We start from the raw sequence: 12,194 nt of genomic DNA, 5'->3' as shown, positions 1-12,194 counted from the left end.
TAATTTTTTTCTTGAAAATGACTATGAGGCCTGTTCCATTTAACCAAAACAGAATATAGACTACAGAGTGACATATCCTGAAGCAAAATGGGATTGATTCAATCAAATACAATATCAAACTGAGTCCGGATCTGCTGATCACAACACATTATTGGCCAAGTTCACCTTGCCGCGCATCAGGAATATCAGTGATGTAAAGTACAACCTACGTTCAACCTATGCTCCCGATGTGTGGCTGGATGAACATGCCCAGCAATGTATTGTGGTCAGCAGATCCGAACTCATGGGAACTAAGAATAACAACTGTTATTCACCACCCATCTTCCAAGCTTATGGGCCACACAATTGCATGGTATGGGGACAAAAGAAACAGTGACATCCAGACATCTAGAGAAGATGAACAGTGAACTATAATGGATCGAACAAGCTGGACCCTAAGAGGATACCTTAATTGCAAATGCCTCACCAGAGGAGTGCAAACTTACTGTATCATATTATCCATTTGTTTTCATTAGATGGTCTATTTAAACCCTTTTTTTATATCTCTTGATTTCAACTAGAATGCAAACCCCTTTTTTACATGTTCCTCTGATTTTAATGCTAAAGGATTAATACTTTAGGTAATATTTGACTTTAACGCAAAGGAGAAGGTATCCAATAAACAGAAATATAGAAGCGGTGCAAGGTCTTAGGATATAAAGCATTAATACGAACAGATGAGTAATAAAAAATAGCAAAATCAAGATTTGAATACCTGTGCATATTTCATCAAATTTTGCCATGACATGCTCGCTGCAATCACTTGCAGATAAAGCAAAAGTTTTCCCTCCATTCAGAGCACTGTCCAATTCTTTCTTAAAAGTACTTAAGGTTATACACCGTTGATGATCCAATAGGCCTTGATAAGAGCGTTCGAATAGCTGAAAATATTTGTGAAAGAGAAATAATGATAATAGAACATAGGCTAACCATTTTCTAAATCTTTGCAACCTTCTATATATAATTCATAAAATGATCATGAATTATGAAAATGATTATGACAACCTTGGATTACAAATGCCCCGTAAAACCAAACTTAAATGATTGAAATTAAAGATTACAAACTCATGCGAAGTATGAGATGTTCAACAGAAGAAACCTACACCATCTTACATTTTTCATGCAATTTGGACCCTGTACTTTTTACATGCTCGAGACTCTTGTATTACTAAAAAATCCAAGAAATATCATTACAAAGTTTTATACTTTACAAATTTGTATTTGTACTCCTTCCAAATTGAGCTTTAAGGGTTAGGTTATGAAACCTTAGGGTTATGTGCTACATTTACACTCTACTGTGCTTTAATATTTTCAATACCACAAAACATATTTTGGTAGAATAAAATTTGTGTATTAATTCGTATCTATATTAGTATTAGTATTATTTAACTAGTAAACAATCTAAAACAATCCTTAAATCATATGGAAGAGTAAATGAGACATTTCTTACTTGCCGCGCTTTCTCTTTCAAGCTCTCTCGCTTTTCTGCTCTAACACTTTCATCAAAATAAATAGTTTCGTTGTCATACCTACAAACACAATAGTCAACTCGTTAACCCAATAATCGACCTAGATACTTCAGTATCGCTCATTGGGAACATTGACAATAAAATATTATATAACACACCGTCAATCTTTCTACGAGTAAATATAACCCAAAGTAATGCGATATTTCATTACATGGAAAATTTGTAATATAGAATTTAAGAGGAGGATCAATTATGTTACGACATATTTTTGAAGCCTGGTATTAAGAAAATTTCTTTCACAATGGACAGGATTACAAGGCTTGTACAAATAAGCAGTAAGAAAATGAAATAAAACTACACTGAACTCGCTGAACAAAAGGCAATAGTGAGCACAGGAGTGAAAAAGCTCAAGATATCTCTGCTAATTGCACAAAATTTCAAAAATGCCAAAAAAAAGGAAGGCTTACCTCCAACAGAAAATGGTTCATGAAGATAACTCGCTTACATATTCTTTTCTCCAAGGAAAGATGTATCCAAAGAATTCTACATCTCGGGACTTTATTGTTGCGTTGTATTTGACAACATTTTCAATTGTTTTAATTATGAGGAGCTAATAAATCGCACTGTTTTGTGCATATCCAATGAACGCACTGTCATAGGTTTTTGATCCTAATTTCTTTCTTTTAAGTTAGGGTATTCCATCCTTTTCTAGGCAGTCCCAAACTTTTAGATAGTTTAAATTAGGTTTTTTGTTATACCAAAGTTCAAAAGGTATTTGTCCTTTTCTTCTTGGGTGGTATTCTATTACATAGGTGACAAGATGTTAGGATTGTTTGCCCCCACAATTTTAGAAGTGCTCTTGAACTAATGAGCATTGCATTCATCATTTCTTTTAATGTTCTGCTCAGTCTTTCTGTAACTCTATTAGGTTCAGGTTGATAGGGATGTATGGTTTTATGTACGATTCCATTTCCTCCAAAGAATTTTTTAATGGTTTGTCCATCATATTCAATCCCTTTATATGTTCTAAGTCTTTTTATTTTCTTTCCTAACTAGTTTTCTATTTTAGTTTTGTAATTTATGAAAGCTTAATCAGCTTCAACTTTTGTTCTAAGTAGAACTACTTTTGAATATCTAAATAAATCATCTGTAAATGTTATATAGTATCATTTTCTTCCTATAACTTCATGACATTTAAAATTTCATAAATCACTGTGTATAAGTTGTAACAATCTAGTTTCTCTTTGTACACTTTTACGAAGTTAGTAAATTTTGCTTTTACACATACTTGGCATTTTTCATTTATAAAATTAATAGGAATATTCAAAACTCTTAATTTGCATAACCATTTTAAATAAGAAGCACTACGATGTCCTAGACTAGCATGCAAAATATCAAAAAATTCAACAATATAAGTAGAAGAATATGCAGTTTTATTCATAACAATATAAAAAATATTCAATACAAACAATCCTCCAGCATTGTATCATTTTCCAAAAAGTACATTATTTTTAGTCAACATGGCCTTATTTGCTTCAAATGTGAGTTTCAATTCTGCTTTTTTTAAGAGTGCTCCTGATACTAAGTTTCGTCGAATCTCTGACACATACAACACATTGTTCAGCATTAGAATTTTTCCTGAAGTCAGTTTCAGGAGCACCTTTCCTTTGTCAATGACCTTCGAAGTTTGTGAGTTTCCCATGACAAGTTGCACTCTTTCAATTTGAATTGTATACTCATAGAAGGAACTATGGTCCCTACAAATGTGCTTGGTAGCATCAGTGTTCAGTACCTACTCTTTCAGCTTATCAACTAAGTTTATCTCAATTACCATGTTTGTGATAACATCCTCAATCAAATTGATTTTCGGTTTCCTAGAGTCCTTCTTCTTTTGATATTGACATTCCTTTTTGTAATGTCCGAGTTTGCCACATAAACAACAATTTCCTTTCATTTGTTGCTTCTTGACTTTTTTGTCATTTTTTACATTCAATTTTTTTTTTGGATTTTGCAATCTTTTCCTCCACCAGATTGGTTTTGAAAAATTGGTCATCATCTTTCTTTTTGTTCTTTTCTTCTATCTTAATTTGAACCACTATTTAGTCCAAAGTAATGTCATTTCTTTTATGCTTCATATCGATCTTAAAACCATTCCATGTATGTGGTAGTTTCTCCATGAGAGAGTTGTCAATGAATTCATCTAGCAGTATCATATCTTCTTTTGCTAGTTCCCCACAAACACATCCATGTTTTCTTTTATGGTGAAGTACAGAAAGTTAACAATGACATATTTCTTTTTTCCACCATTTTCTAGAGCATACTTATTGTCCAATGCATTCCAGATTTCATAGGCATAATTGTAGAGAGAATAAACATTATACAGTTCATTGGACAAGCAGTTTAGGATATGGTTGGTGTAGAGGTGGTCAGCTATAATTTAGTGTTCTTCAGCAACAGAATGGACTAGTTCCTCCATATTTAGTGGGTTTGGTTTGGTCAAGGCAAAAGCTATCCCTAACTGCTCTAAGGCAAATGGCAGGCATTGTCTCCAACACTTGTAGTTGGATCCATTGAAGGGTTTAGTCTTAGAGAAATTGGAAACTGTTGACAGTATCTAGTTCCTAATGAAGGGGTTAGCAAAGATAGGTACCATAAGTTCAGTTTTAAATTGTTATAAAAATAGTAAAGAGGCATAATGGAACTTATTGGTAATTGCTTTCCAAACCGAACTTGCAGTGTTGTGATGTTGTAGAAACTCGGAGAAGGACTCAGTTGTGCCACTTAGTCACTCTCCTTAAAACTACATTTGCCCCCTACGATGCAGCTAAGTGATAGCAAATTGGTCACCAAGATAAAATAGCATACAAGCCACGGGTAGGCCTGCACTCGCTTACTAAGCTCCATGAACCACAAAAGATTGATGCTTAGATTTCAGAGAAGACAGAGAGTCGAAAAATTGTTATGTGTTGACTGGATTGGCCAACACTCTTCTTATAAAGTGCTCTCAGACCCGAATGGACATAGATGTGTCTTTTTAAATAGGAGCCTCTTTAGAACATTGCCATTTTTATTTAAAATTAAATTCAAAAATGAAGAGACAATTTAAAATTGAAAATCAGTTAAAAGAAAAAAGATTCAGTGCATTGTGCATATATGCACATGCACATGCACATGCGCCCTGGCTTGACTTAGCTCATGTTGTGAAAAGCACCCCCAACCCCTCTTACATGTATAGAACATCTATAGTGCTCTCCTCCTATGGATCCCTACCCATAGAGAAAGCAAAGCTACAAATATAATAAATTTCCACTCATTTCCCAAGCAATGTGAGACAAGTAGTCTTCTTATGTACTCAAGGGTGAGAAGAGAAAAGACAAAATCAAGAGGGTGGAAAGAGATTCTTAAAAATTTGAATCTCCCTCCAACAGCCTCTCTTTAACCCTTGTAGTTTACAATATAAACTCATCTAGACTTTCACACCAAATGGAAAATCTACATTTGCTTCAATAATGTGTATGCACTTGCTTTTTTTATTTTTTGGCCTTGCTAGAGATCTCTTGGAAGGAGTACCTTTGTCCAATCTCATGGAAGAGTTCTCTCGTCCACCAAAGCAATATTGTGAGTCTAAAAAACTGGGCCAATACCTTAGACAATGGGGTTAGAGGACTGCACAACAATATATGCACTTGCTTCAACTCTTAGCCCTTCCCAACTTCCTTCATCACCAAAACCTTCTTCTAAATAGAGGACCTCCATATAGAGGTTGGCTTTCGCCATCGAGCTGGGCTTGGATTTTCAGTCCTCAAGTTAGGCTCGGTTTCAAGAAGTCGAGCTTTTTTATTTTTTCAGGTTGGTCTTAGGCCTAGCCCTTTGGTAGCTTAAACCCAGCCCAATTATATACATTTATACATATATATGTGTATATATGTAAATGTTGCATGCATATTTATATATATACATACAAGTTTGTATATATAACATTTGTATAGATATTTTGCATACATATTTGCATACATACATAAATATATGTATCAAATTACAGAGTGGGTTCATTGACCAATCCGAACTTGGCCCGGGCCTGAGTCCAACCTGAATGCATCAAATTACAGAGCGGGTTGGACTCAGGTTAAGAAAATCGGGCTTGACCTCAGGTTTGAACATTAAGACCAAATTTTTGGGTCGGGCCTGGGTTGACCATAAACCCGGCCAAACCCATCCGACTTGCTCCCCTAGTAAATACCGTCCATCGAAGCGTCTCCCCTTTGAGTCACATGACACTTAAAAAAGTCCTTTGGCCCATTATCCTTCGTCTTTAAGCTTCTATCAAGCCCAGCTAACGAATAGTTCTAATTAGATAAATTAGTCGCAGCTTTTGACCACTAAAATTAGAGGTGGCCTTGGGGTTCATTGATTCAACTAGGCCCAATTTGGCTTCTCTGCATGTCCCCCTCTTTATAATCCACATCAATTTTGGCCTTTCTACCTAAAACAACCTGTGAAAAAGTTCTGCCATTTGTTAGTGGGTTTTCTTCCTCTCTAGTCCTTTGACCTTCCTCCATAAACCACGTAAGACATCTTCTTCAACCTTCTCAACTCCCTCTATGCAAGCCTCCTCCTACAAGCTAGCTTCAATGCAGGAAACCAGGCAAAGTAGTGCATAGTACCCCTCAGTTCTTATCTCTACTTTCCTTGGGATCTCTTCGGTTTACACCAGTTAACAAAACAGCCACAAAATGAGCTTCACCCCAATAAGCTCCCTCTAATCGTCCTCCACGCATCAAAGCTCTACACTCTACCACTTTTTGCTTCTACAAATGGAACAACAGACCTATGACACGCACCAGCACATCATCTTCAACAAAGAATTCCTTTGAGTTAGATTTCCGGCTCCATTTGAATAGAGTAAGGTTCCGACCTCAGATTGAATTGGATCAAGCGTGCATGCTAATAGATGAATTTCGAACAATGCAAAAAATGTGTCTCTACATGTTGGTATAGGTTAGTAGGTAGATTGACTTCAGGGTGCTGATTTCTTTTGAGATGATTGATAGAACCAATCCATGAGAAATTACAATTCTGGAAAATGGAGGATGAAGAAGGTTTATCAGCAACAGTGAAATGGAGGAGAGAAGTGGATATCGAAGCTAAGAAGTTCTATTTCGAAGATGGTAAAACAAGGGTAGGTGGACGTTAAATATCATAGAAGAAAAAAGAGCCACCATTTTCATAGTTGAGGTGATGGGATGGCTGAAGGGCTTCATGGATGGGATAACATTCGATCTCCATTTAAAAACAAAGTTGGAAAAGTGTAGTGGGACTAGCTGGAAAAAGATTTAAAGTTGAGTTGAGGAAAAACATGAACGTCGATCATGGAAATATTTGGTGATAACATAAAACAGATGTTGCGTGTGTTGGAGGATAGAAAAAGAACAGGGCAGAGAAAAACAAATTCTAAAACAATACAAGTGGTTCAGAGGCCTGTGACAAGCAGAGTTATAGGGAGAATTCAAAGGAAGAAAAACCAAGAAGTTGTGATCTCCATTGTTGAATTGGTGGAATCTCTAGATGGTAGGTTAAGGTTAGAGAGTTGGTATGTCTTCTAATCAAAATCCTATCTCTAAGGGAAATCTTGTGCTTCAGCTAGTGGAACTTTCCTTTAATCCCTAGAATGTGGAAAATCCTTGAAAATTTGATATTGACTAAGGATGGAGTTCTGATAGCATATATTCTTCAAGATATTCATGCCGCAAGAATCAATATCTGGGGACTAAAACCTAAAGAAGTCCCCAAATGCATAAATCTGCTCGCATGTGTTCTTTAGCTTAAGATTTGGATTCTATTAGAAGCTGAAGCGTCCCTGTGAAAGAAATGTTCTAAGGAAGAAGACGATGGCATCTTTGAATGTTGGGCTACACATGAAAAGGAAAGGATAGACCAAGGGTCAAAGTTAGTGGCTAAATGATGAAGGAAACTTAAGAGATTTCACACAAGATTGATGGAAAGGATTTGGATAATCAAAATTACTTGCAAATGGAGAACAGGGATAGGTGTAAAATCTTAATGTGGAAGCTGTTAAGTGTGGAGCCACATGATCTAAGACGTTGGGACCACAAAACAATTTAAAGTTAAGTCAGAGCCAGCCCAAACTGGATTGAGATCAAGGGGTGGACCCAGCTTTAGGGGTTAGCAAAGGCTGGTTAGGTGAAAATAATCACGTGAACATTTAACAATCTGAATGGTTGATAGGAAACATTGACAAAAAGTTGACCAAACCTGTGAACCCGACCCAACCCAATCTGAAAAAACAGGGTTAGGGTCTCATACTTATCTACCCAAATGTGAAAATGACCCAATCCAACTCGACTTGAAAAAAACTGGGTTGGGTTGGGTTGGGTCATGGGTCAATCTATTGACCCGATTGTCAAGTCTAATTGGGATTATTTATGCATTGTTCGAAGTTTTCACTCTTTAATTTTTTCTATTTAGTCTTTACTTTTTATTGTTTATTTTTTAAATTATTAAATATTCAATTTTTTTTATTTTTAGAAGTTTAAGGTTAGTTCTTTTAATTTTGACATTTTTCACGTAATTTTTCTTTATTTTTTTGGGGTGACCCAAATTGTCCCATGGGTTAACCCTAATCCAAACATTTAGGGTTAGGGTCTAGCATTTGACAAACCAACCCGAAATTCAACCCGACCTAAAATCAACCTGAAATACTTTGACCCAACTTGAACCCGACCCACCCAACCCAATTGCCAGGTCTAATTATATCTCATCTATCATTACAAGGTAGTATCTCCCGTAGCTCTAAGAATGTAGGATCATGTGAACCAATACAAAGGCACGTGGGTGGTAATAAGGATTGTGGATCACGACTACCTTCGCGGCTTCGCCTAATTTAGAGCATTGTACTTATTTAAAGCTTTCATCTCACCTAGCGGTGGCAATTGGATGGATTGGGTTAGGTTTGGTTTGGGTTGAGTTTCAATCTAATTTATCAAACCCGTAAATCCGTTAAGGACCCAATTGTATAAAATTAAATGGATTAGATTCAACCAAACTCGCTTTAACCCAATCCAAACTGCCCAAACCCATTAATCTTATATTTATGTACTTAAAACTAAAAACTAACTCCCTTTTGACAAACAAATTGGTCATAAAAGTGATGAAGGTTCAAATCACATTATATCCTTGTCATTTTTACACAAGCGGTGAAGCCACTTGACTATGTTTGGGTTTTAGACTTGACTGAATAACTTAGGTTCAAATCGGTTAGACTAACTTGAACTATCTAATTGGATTGTCTTCGAGTTAATCACATCAAGAGTGGTTGAACCATTTAGATCTAGAATCTAGTTGGACCAGACCAGACTGGCTCATTCAATGATGGATTCACTTGGACCGGCCCATATCAGGTTTGTACATAGGTTTGGAGCCAAACCAATTGGTCCGAAGCAAGTCAAGAGAAGTAAACTGGACTGGTCTGGATTCGAGTCAGGTTCTATAGATACAAGTTGGGCCAGACGATCCAAATCGGGCAAAGGCAAGTGGGGCAGATTTAGGGCTCGGACCCCATCACAACTTACCCATTTCAGAGTCGGGTTGACCCAGATCGGTATGCCTTGAGCTGGGTCGGGTCAGATTCGCATTGGACTAACTGATCCAAACAAACAGAACCGAGGTGATTGGGTCTCTTCATATTTAGATCAAGTCGAGCTGGTCCAGACTTGGGTCAAGTTGATTTGGTTTTATGTCAATTTGGGTGAAGTGTGTTGATTTAAGAAAAAACTAATTTTATTCAATAAATAATAGAAAATTAATGCATTAAATATAAGTTATTTCATTTAAATGAAGAAAATTAAAAAAATGCTAAAAAATTAATACTAATGGTTACTTCTTTAGTGGTTAATCTAATGGTTATCCACAACTCAACCCAACCCAACCCATTTAAATTAAACCAATTGTTAATCAAACCCATTTCCAATCCGCCAAGTAAATGGGCTGCTTGGGTGGATTAGATGCTGACTAGTTGGGTGGGTTCAATGGGTTGGGTGAAAAATTGCCACCCCTAATCTCACCCAAAGGAAATTTCGCATGAAGCATAAGAATTCAATGTTGGTGTGCATAATGATAGAAAGGAAATAAAGATTAGGAAAATGAAAGGTGTCAAGAAAAATCCTTTAGGTCAGCAGGCCAAACTTTAAAAGAAGTGGTACAATAGGAAAGAGTAGCTCAACCGAGGTTAGAGAAAGAAAGAAAGGTAGATTTGGGTGATTGCCAAGTTTCAAAAAAGTGGCAAGAAGAGGATTGTTGGTGGAACGGGAGAGACTCTCGATGATTGCCTGTATTCTTTTGCGAATGGTGATCTTGGACATTTTTTTTTATCAGCAGCACAAAAGGGACTTCATTGATTAGATGAAAACAGATTACAACAATTTCAAGAAGTTGTGGAAGAAACCTAGCTTAAGAAAGCTGACCCAAACCAAATTATAATTGAGCTCAAAACAGATTTGTTCTTTCTACCTCTTGTTTAGCTAACCTAAGCTATCTACCAAGCTATTGGCAGTTCTCCTCACCAATCACTCAGATTGACATGTTCTTTAAGATTCATTTAAATCTTGTGAACTCATTTCTCAACTGCCAAGGCACCCTCCCTCTTTTGTACCCATTTTATCACTGCTTTCAATTATCTCTCAATGATCAGTCTATTAATGCCCAACTCTTTTGCCTTTTCATCCCCATATACTACAACCAAAACCTCTAACCTTGCCACATCACCCTATCCCCCAGGACCAATGTATAGAGCAATGATGTTTCTATCTACTTCTTTAATGGCATCCTATGCCTAAATGGACTCTGATTACTTACACATTATCCATGAAAGTACAGCTTTTTCTAACCATCTATTAGAGGAGACCATGTCTCAACAAATTTCTGTTTGTAGATAAAGTGGCAGCAATAGCACCCCAAGTCCTGAAAAAAATCTTTAACCTTAAAATCTAAGAATAACATCATGCATTTTGCCTGGTGTGTCACTCTCAAATTAATTGTTTCAATCAAAGCTCCCTAGCTCTTTTCTCTTTCTTCAAATATTCTTGCATTTCTTTCCTCCCAAAGAATCCACAATAGTGTTGCTTTAGTACATCTCCACAAGATCCTACCCATGCTTTTAGTGCAACTAATGGTAATAGGACTTAATAAGCCATCCAAATTGCTAGGGTAAGACCATCCACAACCAAAGAGGGAAGTAAACCAATTCTAAATAAATCTGACAAAGGGGTAGGAGATTAGAAGAAGAAATGCAGCCTCACCATTCAACTTACATAGCACACACCAGTTAAGGGACAAAAACCAAATTGGTCATTTTCTTTGAAATAAATCATATATATTAATACAACCATGAAATACTTCACAACAGAAAGTGCTTACTTTATGGGGCAATGGAAGAGAACAAAATTTCCTTGATTGGAAAGGAAGGAGAAGAGGAAAATGCTACCAAAGAATGTAAGAAGGATTCATAAGAAAACATCAAAAATGGATCCCCAAACCCTAGAATTCGATTAACCTTCTTCTAAGAACACTAAAGTCAACAAGTTTACAAATTTGGACACACTGGGAAGTTCAAACTCTCTAAGGTTTGTGTAAAATCCAAAGCTCCAATTCAACCTAGAGGGATGAGATTGCTAACTTAGGATATTAGAAATACCATTGAACCTGGAATGATTAAAAAGAGATGGGAATCTTTCACCTAGAGGAATATCCCCAATCTACACATCCTCCCAAAATCTGATTTTCTTATTAGAAGCTAAGTCATACCTGATATGATTTATAATTGTAAGAAGAAGATCATGGATGACCTTCCAAGGAGTTGGAGCAACTTGTCTCAATTGCTAGAAACATTGAACTTAGACCAATTTCTATTTATGCCATGGACCTTGAAGATAGATGGGCAAAACTGAAAAGTTACACATAACCCCAAACTTAATTATGGCAATATACTATGTGTTAGACTGTGTTGTCTTTGATATGCCAACTAGTGAGATCCATTAAGGGTCAAATACCTGAGTATGTTGGGGAAGTCTATGTATTCACCTGAGTGAGTGATTATAGTGATAGGATCAGCCCCTTTGTCAGACAAAGTGAATATTAGGGTTTACACTCTCTCTGATGGAAACCTAAACTACAGGTAATAGATTTATTTTGTATTTGAAATCTGAATATACAAAATATATTTATATGTTATATATTACTATTTTATGAAAAAGGTTTGCAAAAGGTTTTAATCTCGGGATCCATCTAAACAGAGAATGTGGCATTGCACCTTGTAGTCAAGGTAGAGGTCCTTTTTTGTTGGGTAGTGTTTGATCATTATGAGCTAAGAGGTTAAGTATAAGAGACCATTATAAGGTTGTTTACTTGATGGTCTTTGTCTTACATGAGTTCATTATCTTTGGATCTTCATAGGGTGGCTGAATCCAAGGATCATTTAGATGTAAATATTGGTTCCAAACTATACTAATGTTAATTGAGTTAAGGGCTCATTACGCTAAATAGTGAGTTATGCCTAACCTCTTTCAAAGGTTAGGCTGAACCCATGTAGGATTATGTGAGATCATTGTGGGGTCTCATGCCATACACTATCAGGTCTAAAGTGGCTATGCAACATCTTGAGATGTGAGTCTT

The 12,194-nt window shown here is 36.3% G+C and overlaps 1 protein-coding gene across 2 annotated transcripts in view; it reads right to left on the bottom strand.

The window, feature by feature from the left end:
- Positions 1 to 12,194, bottom strand: part of LOC104596705 (protein ROOT HAIR DEFECTIVE 3 homolog 1-like) — an 82,363-nt gene that overhangs the window by 23,751 nt on the left and 46,418 nt on the right. For both annotated transcript variants that reach the window (XM_010257959.2, XM_088887809.1), the window contains 2 exons: positions 1,490 to 1,568; positions 755 to 920 (listed from right to left, as the gene is read on the bottom strand). In XM_010257959.2, the coding sequence (XP_010256261.1) occupies positions 755 to 920; positions 1,490 to 1,568 (245 nt within the window). The remainder of the gene's footprint in view (positions 1 to 754; positions 921 to 1,489; positions 1,569 to 12,194) is intronic.

Source organism: Nelumbo nucifera, chromosome 5 (genome assembly GCF_055504915.1).
Source record: "Nelumbo nucifera cultivar China Antique chromosome 5, China Antique-T2T, whole genome shotgun sequence".
Taxonomy (NCBI): Eukaryota; Viridiplantae; Streptophyta; class Magnoliopsida; order Proteales; family Nelumbonaceae; genus Nelumbo; species Nelumbo nucifera.
Note: the sequence above shows the minus strand (reverse complement) of the source record. Positions and strands in the feature narration are given on the sequence as shown.